Source organism: Palaemon carinicauda, chromosome 1 (genome assembly GCF_036898095.1).
Source record: "Palaemon carinicauda isolate YSFRI2023 chromosome 1, ASM3689809v2, whole genome shotgun sequence".
Classification (NCBI taxonomy): domain Eukaryota; kingdom Metazoa; phylum Arthropoda; class Malacostraca; order Decapoda; family Palaemonidae; genus Palaemon; species Palaemon carinicauda.
Window position 1 is genome coordinate 27,141,224 of NC_090725.1, and position 16,667 is coordinate 27,157,890.

The window sequence follows — 16,667 nt, forward strand, 5'->3', positions numbered from 1 at the left end:
GGCCTTGACTAGACCTTTGTCATACGCCTTCCAAATAGATCTGTCTAGCGACATCTTCAACAAACTACCGAAGGCCTGTGCCCGTTTACGACCGGCACCCCCTCCGAAACCAATCACTTGGTCTCTAGACAAAGTTCTCCACTTCGCCTCCAACTTGGACAATGATTCATGCCCTCTTAAGGACCTGACTCAGAAAGTTATATTTCTCTTCGCTCTAGCTTCGGGAGCCCGAGTCAGCGAAATAGTGGCACTATCTAGAGAAGAGGGACATGTCGTTTTCAACGATTCAGGAGACCTCTCCCTCTTCCCTGATCCGACGTTTCTCGCAAAGAACGAATTACCTACCAAACGATGGGGCCCGTGGAGGATATGCCCCTTGAAGGAAGATGCCTCTCTATGTCCAGTAGAGAGCCTTAAGGTCTATCTTCATAGAACTTCAAACTTTGGTGGAGGCCAACTCTTCAAAGGAGAAACATCGGGCAGCGACCTGTCACTGAAACAATTGAGAGCTAAAATCACCTACTTCATTCGCAGAGCGGATCCAGACAGTACACCCGCTGGTCATGATCCTAGGAAAGTCGCTTCATCTCTGAATTTCTTTCAGAGTATGGATTTCGAAAGCCTCAAGAACTATACAGGCTGGAAATCCTCGCGTGTTTTCTTTAAACATTATGCGAAACAAGTGCACGAAGTGAAACATTTTGTGGTAGCCGCAGGTAGTGTTATGAAACCTGCTCTGAACTCTGCTTAGAACAGTGAGTTATTAGGGACTCTAACTCGTCGGGTGCCTATGTTGACCCTCAAGTGATACGTAGTGAAGCAGAAACCACCTTGTGCTTTCTTTAACTGTTCTTACCTCAGGTGAAATGTCATAGTAGATTACCACATGAGTGCTACATGCCACGTGCATGACGTGTGTTACATAAAGACTAACGTTCCGTAGAACGAGTGCCTACTAATACTTGATTCTTCCCTTTCAGACTCAAGAGCACGCCTTTATGACTATGTACATTTTTATCAATGTAAATGTTTTTTACTATTTATTGCATGACATGTATTGATTTACCTGCAATTATCTAATAAAATGTCTATTTTATTACTTGTGCGTCTCCCTTGCTCCTTTCTTACTATGAAATATACTAATTGTCATAGTTTTATTACCCTTTATTCTTGGTTAAGGAAAATGCCAGGATTTACTCCGGGCATTTATTTATATAGAGCAAGTAAGTTTCCTTAGCGAATACTTACTCAGTTATGAAGATGAGTCAACTCCATGCACGAAGTGTACAACCACCACTTCTTCAAGTTTGTTTCGACGCGAATACCAAATCGCTCTGACTTATCTTCTGGATCTCATTGTTCCTTCAGCCTATATGAATAGCCTTCCCATGACCACTTTGATCTCAGCATAGCCCGTGGGGACTTCCATGCCAGGGGGGCAGGAAGGCAACTGCCTCACGGTAGCTCTAGTATAGACCACTATGCTTTCGGCTCAATGTTTTAGCACTCACTTATAAAGGGGAAAAAGTCTACCACGATACACTAATTCTCTGGTACTCTTCCATCAGGACGCCATGGCTTGAGCCCAAAAAACGGATTTTGAGCGAAGCGAAAAATCTATTTTTGGGTGAGATAGCCATGGCGTCCTGATGGACCCGCCCTGTCTGTTATCAGGTCCCGCCCTGCGCCGCTGTATCATGGTGATGAGCGAGCTCCAGACTTACGGATGAGGACGGACGTGACGTCATCAAAAGCAATGGCGTCCGTCTGTTTACATCGCGAGTACCGATATCGCCACATCTAGATTGGCTGCGGCTCAGCTCCCAGCCGCTCTCTGTCCGCCATATTGAAGCGTTAACTCTATATGGGGTGTAGATAGCTATGTGGCACGTTAATACATGCGTGTCCCCTGTTGATACACGATGTCTTAAGGGGAAACCCTTAGGATACTCGCTCCAGAAGTTAGAATTCTGTGATAACCTGTGGTTTAATTCTCTGGGAAAATCCTAGTAGTGATTACCCAAGGAAGCTACCAAATAGGATCCTTCCATCAGGACGCCATGGCTATCTCACCCAAAAATAGATTTTTCGCTTCGCTCAAAATCCGTTTATCATATCAGTTGCATCAGACAACTCCCAATTTTCAGGGGTGAATTATATGATTTAAGGGTCGTCTTATACATGGAAATATATGGTACATTTTATTATTAAAATTACATTTTCATTGATAATATGTACAAGCTTGTATGAATTATTTCTTTTAATTTGTATTTGCATCAAGATTTATATGTATATACAAATAATTGATAGTTTGTTCAATGTGAAGTCATATTTAAGATTTATTTGTATTTATGTGCCATGACTTTTTTCTTTTGCAGAGGATCATGACTACTTACAAGGTTACCTTTGTCAATTTTGTGATGATGTACAAAATTCAGTTGTGGACTGGGCTGTTGGTGGTGGGGTTTATACAGACTACTTAGATGTATGTTCAGTTGTAGATGATATGAAAAAATCTGGAGACCCAACTCCGGCCCAGTTAGAGCAACTTCGTCCAAGACTGCTTGCCCTTTGCTCTAGATTGAATAATTTGAAATGTTCTACTGCTACTCACAGGTGAGTTGATATTATTTTATGGTTAGTTACTAATAATAATTTCTATTTTCCTCCAAAAAATTTGATTACAAAGCCCATGGTTACAACAACCAAGCATCAAATTGTATCTTGGGTTTGTTTTTGTTCCAGAAGTGGTGACTTGAATTAGATTTAATATAAGGTGAATATTATTGGGGAATGGTGAATTGTACTTTTGAAAATTAGATGGACAGATGCACATTTACCTAAATTCATTTTCTCTAAATTCATTTTCTTGTCTTTAATATTCATAAATGAAAGCAATTTGTGATCTTCAATAAGATCAAATGTTAGATTGATTTTTATTTCCTGGACAGTTTAGTCTATTATGTTTGCCAAAGTAGGAAATGTTTTTAAATGGAAAGTATATTTGTTAACCATTTTACCCCCAAAGGACGTACTGGTACGTTTCACAAAACTCATCCCTTTACCCCCATGGACGTACCGGTACGTCCTTGCAAAAAAATGCTATAAAAATTTTTTTTTTTTCATATTTTTGATAATTTTTTGAGAATATTCAGGCATTTTCAATATTTAACTTAGCCGGTGATTATAATAGCTGCAACTCTGTTGCTCGACAGAAAAACTCTACGGAAAAATTCGCCAGCGATCGCTACACAGGTAGGGGGTGTACTCAACAGCGCCATCTGTCGTTCAGATACCCAGTACTCATTGTAAACAAAGAACTCAATTTTCTCTCTGTGGGGCTACCGGCAAGACCTACTAATTCGCTGTTGCTAACTGGATTTGTTTTCACAACTATTTGGTGAAGTACACTATTCTAGTTTTGAGCTTTCGCTATGCAGGTGTTTTATCTTCATCTTAAAACTTGAACTCGTTTTGGATAGATTTAATTATGGTGACAAAGAGAGTATGGACTTTCTTTCACTTTTAAATGGCCGACCCTTCCCTTAGACGGAAGTGTGTTTAGGCTTTTAGTAATTATCTTATCACGTTATAGATTTTCCTCTATATATTTTATATCTCTCCGCCTTTATTAGGCCTCTTCGATTAACTTTCCATTTTTTATAAACATATAAAATAAATTTTAATGCTTTGTTTATATAGACCTTTCCTGAGAGTAGGCGGTCCTAACTTGGAAACCGAAGTTAATCAACATTGAGCCCTTTATATCGTCTTTAGCTTTTAAAGAGCTAAGGATTTAAAACTTTTTAAATGTAATATTTTATGAAAGAATTTCTTTGATAGTCTTCGTACTGTTTTCAAAGATGAACTAACGTTTAGTTTTTTATGCTACGCAGTTGTTGACGTTCAGGACGTTCAACATGCGCTCTATCGTTACGATAGAGAGAGAGTGTATCACGGTTTCACTTTGCAGTAAGAGTAAATCGATTCTGACGTTTTGTTCATTCTTTCTTAGCTTAAATGTTTTAAATTCTAATTTAAAGGAACTTTTATTTGAAAAACCTTTCAGTTTTTTCCCTTAGTCAAATAACATGTTTTTTTTTTTTGACGATATATAATTGGGCTCTTCTCTTAGGTGCGAAATCAAGAGAGAAAGAGAGAGAGAGATAGAGACGGAGGGAGAGAGAGGAGAGAAAACGTTTCGTTCAAGCGGGTAACGTTGTTCTCGTGTTACTCTCGTCCCTAGTCTCTGTACGGGGAGGAAGGATAAAACGTTTTTAGGTTTTTATTCTCGTCCCCAGGCTATGTGCGGTGAGAGATTGAAAACGTAGTTATATGAACTAGTGTTTAGTCTCTTTCCCAGCCACTGATTTTTCTTTTTATCTTTAAATATGTTTTCGGTTTTTTGCTGGTACAGTGGAACCTCTACACACGAACGTATCTACATCCGAATTTTCCAACATCCGAAGTAAAATTCGAGCAAATTTTTGACTCTACACCCGAATTCTATTTCGACACACGAAGTAAACATTACGCCATTGAGCATCGAGTGCTCAGTTCTCTATTCTTGTGTGTATCGTGTGGTTGTCCTCTGTTTGGTCTGTGATTAACAGTGCTTATTTTCTTCCTTTTGTCACATTTCCTTTTTTATTTTACCTATAATCATGGTGCCTAAGAAGCTAAGTTTCAGTACAGGAAGAAGGCAATTCTTTCATTAGAATTGAAGCAAGAAATTATAGAAAAACATGAGAGCAGTGTGCATGTGAGTGATACTGTATGGCTAAACAATATGGCCGGAATAGGCCTATGAGCTCGAGGAACATCAAGCTGAAGGCAGCCATTAAAGCAAATAACCATCGAAGGTGATCACCATTATTACAAGACATCTTAGCAATACCCTGGAAGAGATAGAACACCTTTTGTTGATAGGGATAAAGGACAAAGAGATTGTTGGCAACGATAATTTGTGAGAAGCGCCAGCGTGATGAACAGAAAGAAAGAAAAAAAGTGAAGCAAAGAAAACCATGATAGCATTAACAAGCTCTTTTAAATAAGACTTCTCTCTTTTTCTGTTTCTCTCTAAACATAACATTAACATGTTCTTTAAATAAAATATCTCTCTCTCTCTCTTTCTCGTTCTTCTTCGCTGTTATAGTGTTAGATACGTCTATTATTTTTTTTCCGAGAGAGAAAGAGAGAGAGAGAGAGAGAGAGAGAGAGAGAGATTAAACAAAAATGTGTTTAGAGTACAATTGATTTTTAACAGCGTCAACGAGTTGAAAAACAATTAAATGTAACTAAGAAAGTAATAACAGCTAATCTGAATTCCTTTATTAACTAAAACAAATATTGATACAAACACATTCGTGTGCGTATGCACAAACACACACACAGGTGCAAAAATTACTACCCAGTAAGAGAGACGGTCGGGGAGGAGGTAGAACTGGTGACTGCGATAACATACCGTAACTCGTCACTGAAAGTGATGAAAATAAAAAATCAAAAGAAAAAAAAATGTAAAAAGTATGAAATATAAAAATTAAAAAAAATAAATAAGCTAAGTTAGATTAAAATTTCCGTAGTGTAAGTTACGGTATGTTATCGCAGTCACCATCTCTACCTCCTCGCCGATCGTGTCTCCTCGTGCGTGTGTGTGTTTGCGCATACGCACACGAGTGTGTTTGTATCAATATTTGTTTTAGTTAATAAAGGAATTCAGATTCGCTGATATTGTTTTTTTTAGTTACATTTAGCTGTCTTTCAACTCGTTAACGCTGTTAAAAATGATATGTACACAACAAATTTTTGTTTAATCTCTCATTTTTGTTTAATCTCTCTCTCTCTCTCTCTCTCTCTCTCTCTCTCTCTCTCTCTCTCTCTCTCTCTCTCTCTCTCTCTCTCTCAGAAAAAAATAATAGACATCTCTAACACTAACAGTGAAGAACAAGAGAGAGAGAGAGACGGAGAGAGAGAGAGAGAGAGTATTTATTTAAAGAACATGTTAACACCATGTCTACCTTCTCGCCGATCGTCCGTCTCCTCCTGGCTTAGCAAATCCTACAGCTGCGTTGGCCTGTCTCTAAGGTAAAGTGGCAATAAAACACATTTTTTTTTTTTTATTATTTCTTTATAATTATCTTTTTTACATGCTTCTTTCATATTATGCAGTTATGTTATTGTTATGTGTAATTATGTGTAGCCATTTATTAAGTATTTATTTTGGGTTTTTAGGCTGAGGAACGAATTAAATGAATTACCATGTATTCTTCTGGGAAAATTCGTTTCTACATCCGAACATTTTCTACATCCGAAGTTGGTTGTGGAACGAATTAAATTCGTATGTAGAGGTACCACTGTATTATGAGCTTGCATTATACGACTAATTTCGCAATTACTACCTTTTAATGAAGGGTAGAATTGCGTGTTTCAGGTAGAAATAAGTGCAAAACAGAAAATCGAAGTGATAAAGTGATATGCGCAAAGTGTTACAGTGTTGCGTCCGAGGCGCAAAGTGTTACAGTGTTGCGTCCGAGGGTTCGTCTGTTCGTGCCTGTCGTTCACCTAGTCCGGGACCTCTTGCAAGCTCCCAAGCCCAGGGGAGAAGTAATGTCAAACGACTTATGGTTCGAGAGGCCTTGACCAACGAACAGACGTTTTCCCTCTATGGTATCGGGTGTTTCTTACCAAGATCTCCCCTACCATAAGACGAGAGAGACGTTGTTTCTCCTCGCCATCCGTAGGCTTTTCGCATAAGAAACCTGTCACAAGGTTTCGAAGCCCTTAAGCGAAAGTCAGTCCTTTCAGGACAGGTCCAGCGTCCTGGTTACAGCCATTAGGACAGCTCTGACCCTATGCAGTCATCGGATAACTGCTCGCCGCCTAACAAAAGCGTAACACAGACTCCGAAAGTCTTTTTTTGTAGGCAAAGTGTTGCGGTCACAGACGTTACCCTCGTCTATTACCACAACCATTTCCGTTGATCCTTAAGGGGTTGTATGGCAAAACATGCAGTATATGCTTGCCTCCCTTATGGAAGACTATTCTGCCGATTAGTCCGTTGAGTCTAGCCGTTTATCTCATCGATATCCTGGCTTTCAGCCAACCTAACGTTCCTTTGTGCTTACTGTTGACGTTGGCGTAGCTTAGTCACGTCAGTCAGGTTGTTTAGAACCACACTCGATGCGGTCTCGTGTGGTTTTTCAGCCGCATTTGGACGTTAGGCCACTGGCTGATGCTCCTGTTGACGTTCTAGACGTTCACTAACAATCGGAGTTGACTTGTTTTGACGCTGTGCGTCAACCTCCGCATTCTAGAGTTGTTTTGACTGCTCAGTCTAGGCAGTCAAAGCAGTCTCGAGTGGACGCTGTACGTCCTCACGCACCTGTTGTGGTTGACAGTTCACAGACTGTCAAGCAGTTACATGACGTTGCGTTCTGGTCCGCTACTAATGCACCAGTGAGAGACTCGGCTTTTATCGGACAAGGTTCCTGTAGATGAGGAAGTTGCTGTTCTCCCTCCTACTGATATTCCCTTGAGGACTCTGTCAGATGGAGAGGAGCCTTAAGCTGCTTAGCCTCCTATGGACTTTAATTAAATCATGATGATTTTTTTAAGGATCTTCGTCCGGATCTTGTAACTGCTGCTCCTCGTTCGCCTAAACGTCAGAGCTTACACTAGGCCTAGCTACTTCGAAGCCGTTGTTTTTAAGCTAGTGCTCTCTCGCTCTCCTAGAGAGCGTTACGTTGGCTAGGCGACTGGTTTTTCACCAGGAGGAGTTTGGGGGATACAGCCTTTGCTTTCCCTTCTTTTAAACTGGTTTATAGAGCGAGAGTCTGATATGACACGAGAGAAGTTCTCGGCTTAGGAGTTCATGCCTCTGCCCAGATAGACTTCTCAATTCTGGTAGACTCTCCCTGGCGCCTAGCCAGGAGACGCTCCAAGTTGTTTACAGGTAAACTTCTCAGCTGTTGTCGAGCCTTTGAAGTTTTGCTGTACTATTATGTCACGCATAACAAGGCTTTCAGGGATGGTAATCGGTTCCGCCTCAGTCGCTAACCCCGTCTGTTGCCACACCTGCTCCCGTAGACCCTAAATGGGCTTTGCTGCAAGACATGCAGTCCAAGCTTGCGTCCTTGATAGAGGACTTAAATGCGGAGAAGAACCTTCTGGCCAACAACCTTCCAACCGGTCGGTTGTGCGCCCTGTTGACGCTGAGGTAACCTACTCGCGTCTGCCAGTTGAAGTGGTTCCTCCACCGATGCGACCCAGTGTGGGTTGCCAGCCACACGTTGACGTTAAGCGACGCTCGGAGGTGGTTGTTGACGTTCAGGACGTTCAACAACCAGCAGAGGTGACTTGTTGTGACGCAGTGCGTCAACCTCAGCAACCCGGTAGGGTGTTGACTGCACAACCCAGACGGTCTAGACAGTTTCGGGTTGACGCTGTGCTTCCTCGCGCACCCATGGTTGTTGACAGTTCACAGACTGTGCAGCAGTTCCATGATATTGCGTCCGGCTCCGTCACGCATCCACCAGTGCGACCGGATTCAGCGAGCCAGACGTTGCCCACTCCGTTGCCATTTCCTCATCAGTTTCGGATGAGGAACCCTCTGATGAGGACGTTGCTGAACAACAAGACGATCAGCCCCCAGCCCTGCTATCCATCCAGAAGATGCTGAAGAAGGAACGCTGCTCAGTCAGGCTGTGGATGAGTCTGGTAGGGACGCTGTCATCCGTGGATCAATTTGTGTCACTAGGAAGACTACACCTCCGTCCTCTTCTATACCATCTAGCTTTTCACTGGAAAAAGGACAAGACGCTAGAAGCGGTCTCGATCCCGGTTTCCGAAAAGATAAAGTCTTGTCTGACTTGGTGAAAGGACAATATCAACCTAAGAGAGGGTCTTCCCCTGGCTGTTCAGACTCCCAACCACGTTCTCTTCTCGGACGCATCGGACGTAGGCTGGGGTGCGACATTAGACGGTCGGGAATGCTCGGGAATATGGAACTCGAGTCAAAGGACAATGCATTTCAACTGCAAGGAGCTACTGGCAGTACGTCTGGCCTGGAAAAGCTTCAGGTCTCTCCTTCAAGGCAAAGTGGTGGAGGTGAACTCGGACAACACCACGGCTTTGGCGTACATCTCCAAGCAAGGAGGGACCTACTCTCTGACGTTGTACGAGATCGCAAGGGACCTCCTCACCTGGTCAAAAGGTCTAAACATATCACTAGTAACGAGGTTGATCCAAGGCAACTTGAATGTCATGGCAGATTGTCTCAGTCGGAAGGGACAAATAATTCCAACAGAATGGACCCTCCACAAGGATGTATGCAAGAGACTTTGGGCCACCTGGGGCCAGCCAACCATAGATCTCTTCGCAACCTCGATGACCAAGAGGCTCCCAATATTTTGCTCACCAATCCCGGACCCAGCAGCAGTTCATATAGATGCCTTTCTCCTAGATTGGTCACATCTAGATCTATATGCATTCCCTCCGTTCAAGATTGTCAACAAGGTACTGCAGAAGTTCGCCTCTCACGAAGGGACAAGGTTGACGCTAGTTGCTTCCCTCTGGCCCGCGAGAGAATGGTTCACCGAGGTATTTCGATGGCTAGTAGACGTTCCCAGAACACTTCCCCTAAGGGTGGACCTTCTACGTCAGCCACACGTAAAGAAGGTACACCAAGGCCTCCACGCTCTTCGTCTGACTGCCTTCAGACTATCGAAAGACTCTCGAGAGCTAGAGGCTTTTCGAAGGAGGCAGCCAGAGCGATTGCTAGAGCAAGGAGAACATCCACCCTTAGAGTCTACCAATCGAAGTGGGAAATCTTCCGAAACTGGTGCAAGTCAGTATCCGTATCCTCGACCAGTACCTCTGTAACTCAAATAGCTGACTTCCTCTTATATCTGAGGAAAGAACGATCTCTTTCAGCTCCCACTATCAAGGGTTACAGAAGCATGTTGGCATCAGTCTTCCGTCACAGAGGCTTAGATCTTTCCAACAATAAAGATCTACAGGACCTCCTTAAGTCTTTTGAGACCACGAAGGAGCGTCGTTTGGTTACACCTGGTTGGAATTTAGACGTGGTACTAAGATTCCTTATGTCAGACAGGTTCGAGCCGCTACAATCAGCCTCCCTGAAAGATCTCACCTTAAAGACTCTTTTCCTGGTATGCTTAGCCACAGCTAAAAGAGTCAGTGAGATTCATGCCTTCAGCAAGAACATCGGATTCTCATCTGAAACGGCTACATGTTCTCTACAACTTGGTTTTCTAGCCAAAAACGAGCTGCCTTCTCGACCTTGGCCAAAATCGTTCGATATTCCAAGCTTATCGTATGGTTGGAAATGAACTAGAAAGAGTCTTATGCCCTGGAAGAGCTCTTAAGTTCTATTTAAAACGAACTAAACCTTTACGAGGCCCGTCTGAAGCTTTATGGTGTTCAGTTAAGAAACCATCTTTGCCTATGTCAAAGAATGCTTTATCCGTTTTTATCAGACTGTTAATACGAGAAGCTCATTCCCATCTGAATGAGGAAGACCAAGCTTTGCTGAAGGTAAGGACACACGAAGTTAGAGCTGTCGCAACTTCCGTGGCCTTTAAACAAAATAGATCTCTGCGAAGTATAATGGACGCAACCTATTGGAAAAGCAAGTCAGTGTTCGCGTCTTTTTATCTTAAGAATGTCCAGTCTCTTTACGAGAACTGCTACACTCTGGGACCATTCGTAGCAACGAGTGCAGTAGTGGGTGAGGGCTCAACCACTACAATTCCCTAATTCCATAACCTTTTTAATCTTTCTCTTGAAATGTTTTATTGTTGTTTTTGGGTTGTCCGGAAGGCTAAGAAGCCTTTCGCATCCTACTTGATTTGGCGGGTGGTCAAAGTCATTTCTTGAGAAGCGCCTAGATTAGAGGTTTTGATGAGGTCCTGTTGTATGGGTTGCAACCCTTGATACTTCAGCTCCTAGGGGTCGCTCAGCATCCTAAGAGGATCGCGAGGCTCCGTAAGGAAGACGTACTTAGAAAGGCAGAGTAATTGTTCAAGTCGACTTCCTTACCAGGTACCTATTTATTTTGTTTAGTTATTTTGATAACTTCTAAAATGAAATAAAAATTCTTAGCTCATATGATGTAAACATATTTTGCTGGTTTCTACCCACCCCCTTGGGTGTGAATCAGCTATTATAATCACCGGCTAAGTTAAATATTGAAAAATGTTATTTTGATAATAAAATAAATTTTTGAATATACTTACCCGGTGATTATAAATTAAAGGACCCTCCCTTCCTCCCCAATAGAGACACAGTGGACCGAGGAGAAAATTGAGTTCTTTGTTTACAATGAGTACTGGGTATCTGAACGACAGATGGCGCTGTTGAGTACACCCCCTACCTGTGTAGTGATCGCTGGCGAATTTTTCCGTAGAGTTTTTCTGTCGAGCAACAGAGTTGCAGCTATTATAATCACCGGGTAAGTATATTCAAAAATTTATTTTATTATCAAAATAACATTTTTCCAAGAGAATGAGACCAACCTGACCTCTCTATGACAAAAAATTAAGGCTGTTAGAGCAATTTAAAAGAAATATACTGCAAAATGTGCTGGGAAAAAAATAACCCCTTGGGGGTTAAGGGTTGGAAATTTCCTAATAGCCTGGGGGTAAAAGGGTTAATATTCCTTAATGAAAGCAATTTGTGATCTTCAGTAAGATCAAATTTTAGATTGATTTTTATTTCCTGGACAGTTTAGTCTATTATGTTTGCCAAAGTAGGAAATGTTTTTAAATGGAAATTATATTTGTTAATCAAAGTAGCGTAGAAGTTGTTTGATGAAGGGATGCATTACTGTAGGTATATACAGAAATTAGTGGCCCTCTTTACATCAGTTTGACGTATATCAGTTCCAACTTTACGTAGCTTATCGTTTAATATCAAATACAAAAATAACATCCACGTTACCCCATTTTACACACCCTCAAGTAGGTCACTTTGACACACCCTCAAGTAGGTCACTTTGACACACCCTCAAGTAGGTCACTTTGACACACCCTCAAGTAGGTCACTTTGACACACCCTCAAGTAGGTCACTTTGACACACCCTCAAGTAGGTCACTTTGACACACCCTCAAGTAGGTCACTTTGACACACCCTCAAGTAGGTCACTTTGACACACCCTCAAGTAGGTCACTTTGACACACCCTCAAGTAGGTCACTTTGACACACCCTCAAGTAGGTCACTTTGACACACCCTCAAGTAGGTCACTTTGACACACCCTCAAGTAGGTCACTTTGACACACCCTCAAGTAGGTCACTTTGACACACCCTCAAGTAGGTCACTTTGACACACCCTCAAGTAGGTCACTCCTTAGTACATTATTGTTATTATTATTATGATCACAAACTAAGCTATTACCCTAATTGGAAAAGCAAGATACTATAAGCCCAAGGACTCCAACAGGAAAAAAATATCCCAGTGAGGGAAGGAAACAAGGAAATGACAAACTACAAGAGAAGTAATAATCAAAATGAAATATAACTAGCAGTTTGATGAGGCACCTTCTAAATGATCTGAGTCATTCAGGACTTATCATTGCTGTGATAATGCTCTGGGAGTGTTTTTTTTTTTAGTGGGAGTGTTTATTGTTAGGAATTTTAAGCACTGTTGGTTTTTTTTTATATTGCAAATCACATGCATTTTCAACTTTTAACCCTTTTACCCCCAAAGGACGTACTGGTACGTTTCACAAAACTCATCCCTTTACCCCCATGGACATACCGGTACGTCCTTGCAAAAATATGCTATAAAAAATTTTTTTTTCATATTTTTAATAATTTTTTGAGAAAATTTAGGCATTTTCCAAGAGAATGAGACCAACCTGACCTCTCTCTGACAAAAATTAAGGCTGTTAGAGCAATTTAAAAAAAAATATACTGCAAAATGTGCTGGGGAAAAAATAACCCCTTGGGGGTTAAGGGTTGGAAAGTTCCAAAGAGCCTGGGGGTAAAAGGGTTAACCAGGTGCATTACCATCTTTTAAGTGTGTTAGATATCTAGAAGTTTTGGGTTTAGCCTTAATGCATTAATAGGAATCTGGCTTTAAGTAAGTTCTGAAATTATTGTAGGATATTTATTATTTAGAGGTGTGATCTTTATAAAGATTTGAACAATTTTACTGAAATTAGATGTTATAACTGAATCTTATATATCTGGTTCTTTTTCTTATACAGATTGTGCGTATCAGAAATGAGTCGCGTTGTTGTGGGAGTGTTACGGGCCGTAGTAGGTGATGGGGCAGATGCAACACAAGTTCTGTCACAACAGCTGTCAGGCTTACCCCTCACACATGATTATGCATTGGCAGAGCTTAATTTAGTAACTGAACATTATCTCGCACATCTTTCAACGGACGAGTAAAGAAAAATATTTTATTTGCTTTGTTAGTCTTACGGTTTTAGAAGGTAAATGCTCCTGTACAGTGATAGTGTAGATTGTATCTTATATTTTTTTGTCTAACCATTTAATTATAATTGCATGTTGCCCTGTACTTTGTTCCTGAATATAAATAAAAGTCATAGGTTACATTAGGTAATGGCTACCAGTGGTAAATTAGGGCTATTTCTACAAAATTTGCTTTTATGTTTACACCACTGTGTTCAAGTAGCATAGAAAAATAATCTCTTATTTTGTTTTATATGAGGTCAGTTTCGTAAATGAAGAATCTTTACTAACATGAATGGAAGCTGTTGTGAATGGATTTTATGGGCATCAGTCTCCATAGTCGATTTGAAATTATGTAAATATTGTGTAATGTATATACTAGATGGCTCAAGTACAATGAGAGAGTTGTGTACATAAATGTACTTGGTAATCATTTGTTTTGTACATTTTGATACTAAAAGGAAACATACTTTTAACAAGTTTAGTGTTTTTAGATATGGTAGTGCAAGTGTTAAATTTTTTTTTCCTGAATCAAGATAATGTATGTGTTCACATCGAATTTTGATTTTATTCTTTTACATTACTCCTAAAATTCATGTCTCTCTCCAACAAGAATAGATAACATTGGTTTTGTTTCTAGAAAATGCTTTATTTTGGTATCAAGATGAATTATGGATTTAATTTTGTCCAAGGCTGTTTAAAGGATAGGTTAAGGCAGTTTTGGTTATTTTGAAAACTAAAAGAATTATTTTTTTGCCATTGAAGATATGTAAGATAATCGTATTTTACTTACCGTGAAGGCACGCGTTAGTTGATCGGATTTTCCTAGATATCCCTTTTTATTCTGTTAATTTGTAAGTTTAAATGCTAACATTTGTTTTTGCTGTAGTTTATTATGGAAGGATGTTCACTTGGAAAGTCCTGTACAGAATTAATGGTATTCATTGTAGTGGTCATGCTTTATCATGGTAACTGTGGAGAAGGTGTGAAATACGTTGCATAGTAGTTGTTTAAGATCTTGTTATAAAAAGGTGTAGTATACAAAAAGATTTTGCTTGTTGAAGTTTAGCTTTAATTGATTGCAGACGCATTCAATAAAGCACAAGGTTTGTTGGTGAAATTTATTTTCTAATTAGAATTACACCCTAAGTGTCATTTGCTTGTGTAACGTTTACGTCTTGTGTAAAAGCATGGTAATGAGGTTAGTGTCGATGTTCAGGCTATTTACTATTATTGAATTTTGATAAAGAAAGTAGGTTGCACTACATACATCCTTGCTTTGAGGCACGTATCGTAGAGGTAAATTGACAAATCATAGCATACTTTTCATTACAAAACTCATCATACACTAGAATAAAGCTCTTCCCTTTTGAGAAGTGTAAATAACTTAGTGTTTCCATTAAGAAGAAAGTTTATATAATTTTGCTTTTTTTGTGTTAAATATTTTATATTCTTACCTGGAAAATAAAATGTAGCTGGTTTTCTCCTTATTTAGGACTTCCCAGTATTTTACCTTCATAAATTATCTTATAGTGTCATAGGCTTTCTTCAGGAAAGTTTCAAACGAATTGAGAATATCTACAGAATTACTGTTGTAAAGGTGCTGCTCTTGTTTACGCACAAGTGTAGACATAATTTCTCTTATGTTAAATACAGCACATCATATTTTTATCTGGAAACAGAAATGAAGTGGGCTCTCTCCTTATTTTAAACTTGTCAGCATTTTACTATGTCTTTTGAAATGATAGTATGCTCCCGAAGACTTTCTTTAAGGATGTTGCAAATGACCTAACAAGAATACCTACAGAATTCCTATTCTAAAGGTGCTGTTCTTGTTCTTAAGTAACCCTTATTATCGTAACTTTTCGATGATGTGATATTGTTTAATATATTTTTGTTAGTTCTTTTCTTTCGTCGTGATCAGTGAAACTAATTGTTAGTTTGTCATGTCATGTTGATTTATATTTTAGACATGGATTAAATGTTTTTTATTATTAAAAGGCTAGTGGTTAAGCTATTTCATCTGTATTTTACTTATATACTATTGATGTATGAAATAAACATTTTCAAGTAAATATTTCAAAATTTTCATTATGCAACATCAGTAATGTACCATGCAAGTTTGCTTATACAGTATTCATTGTTAATGAGCATATTCTGAAACACTGGAAATTCCTACTAATTAAATTATTCCCTTAATTTTTTATGACCACAGTATGTTGCTCCCAGGACTAGTATCTTTGCCATGAGGAAAAAAAACAAGATAGGTAAGATATTCAAATCACTGTAGTAACTTTAGTCATTTAAGATTTGGCATTCATTTATGGTTCATTAGTTTTCTAAAAGGTTTTATTTTTACAAATGAATAAGCAGAATAGCAATAAAACTGGTATAGTTATGAGAAATTTATATGTATATAACGGAAAAAATGTGCTACCTGTGTGGATATGAAGATTCGGTAAAAGAAATGAGAGATTTATTGCATTTTATTTGTAAATAAATTCTGCATCAACAGGGTTTTTATTTTTTTCCGATTTGATCCAGAAGTATGGTAATTACAAAAGAAAATAAAGGTGAAGTAGCAACGTCAGTCATGTTGAATTAACGACAAACACTTCGAAAAACACTGGGCAAAAAAAATATCAACTTTGCGGGCAAGTCCAAAACAGAAGGATGTCCTAGAGAGTACGCGTGGTAGGTGTCGGTGGAGTAGTCCAACTGTGTTCTCTAGGGCCTGTCACTGCCCTCCCCATTGATGAAGAGATTATCTAAATGGAAGACAGCCTGTGAATAGTGGTTTTCGCACGCCTTTGTTAAATACACGACACCTACAAGGTGTTCGCGCGAGGGTTGTAACCTCTGCATTCCATGCTTTTATCTTTCTCTAGTATATTTGGAAGATTTATATTAGAAAAGGTACAAAGAAGGACTTGTCACAGGCTGCCCCAGAAATAAAAGATTGAGCTCAAAACAGCAAATTTTAGGTTTATTTCCCTACTGTCGTTATTTAGGATATGTCCAGTGGTTCAACCAAGGCTCTTAAGAACACTAGCATAGGCCTATTCTACACTAGGATACCATTTTTTATTTTTTATTATTTGAAAAGAAATTCAACATCAATTGGTCGTCTGGGAGTCATCACTTGGACAATGTCAGGGACGTCCATCAGTTGCCAAAGATTTAAGTGTAATTTGCTTGTTACAACCTATAAATCAAAGGATGTTTTAGC

The 16,667-nt window shown here is 39.6% G+C and overlaps 1 protein-coding gene across 5 annotated transcripts in view; it reads left to right on the forward strand.

Moving 5' to 3' along the window:
* LOC137647330 (nuclear pore complex protein Nup98-Nup96-like) overlaps nt 1-15,965 on the forward strand; it is a 180,651-nt gene extending 164,686 nt beyond the window's left edge. For 3 of the 5 annotated variants that reach the window (XM_068380733.1, XM_068380753.1, XM_068380740.1), the window contains exons 30-31: nt 2,379-2,616; nt 13,228-15,964. In XM_068380733.1, the coding sequence (XP_068236834.1) occupies nt 2,379-2,616; nt 13,228-13,414 (425 nt within the window). In that variant the 3' untranslated portion in view covers nt 13,415-15,964. Of the gene's footprint in view, nt 1-2,378; nt 2,617-13,227 lie in introns of all 5 variants that reach the window. The other 2 variants (XM_068380746.1, XM_068380749.1) reach the window with 1 other exon arrangement.
* Nucleotides 15,966-16,667: the final 702 nt, after the last annotated feature.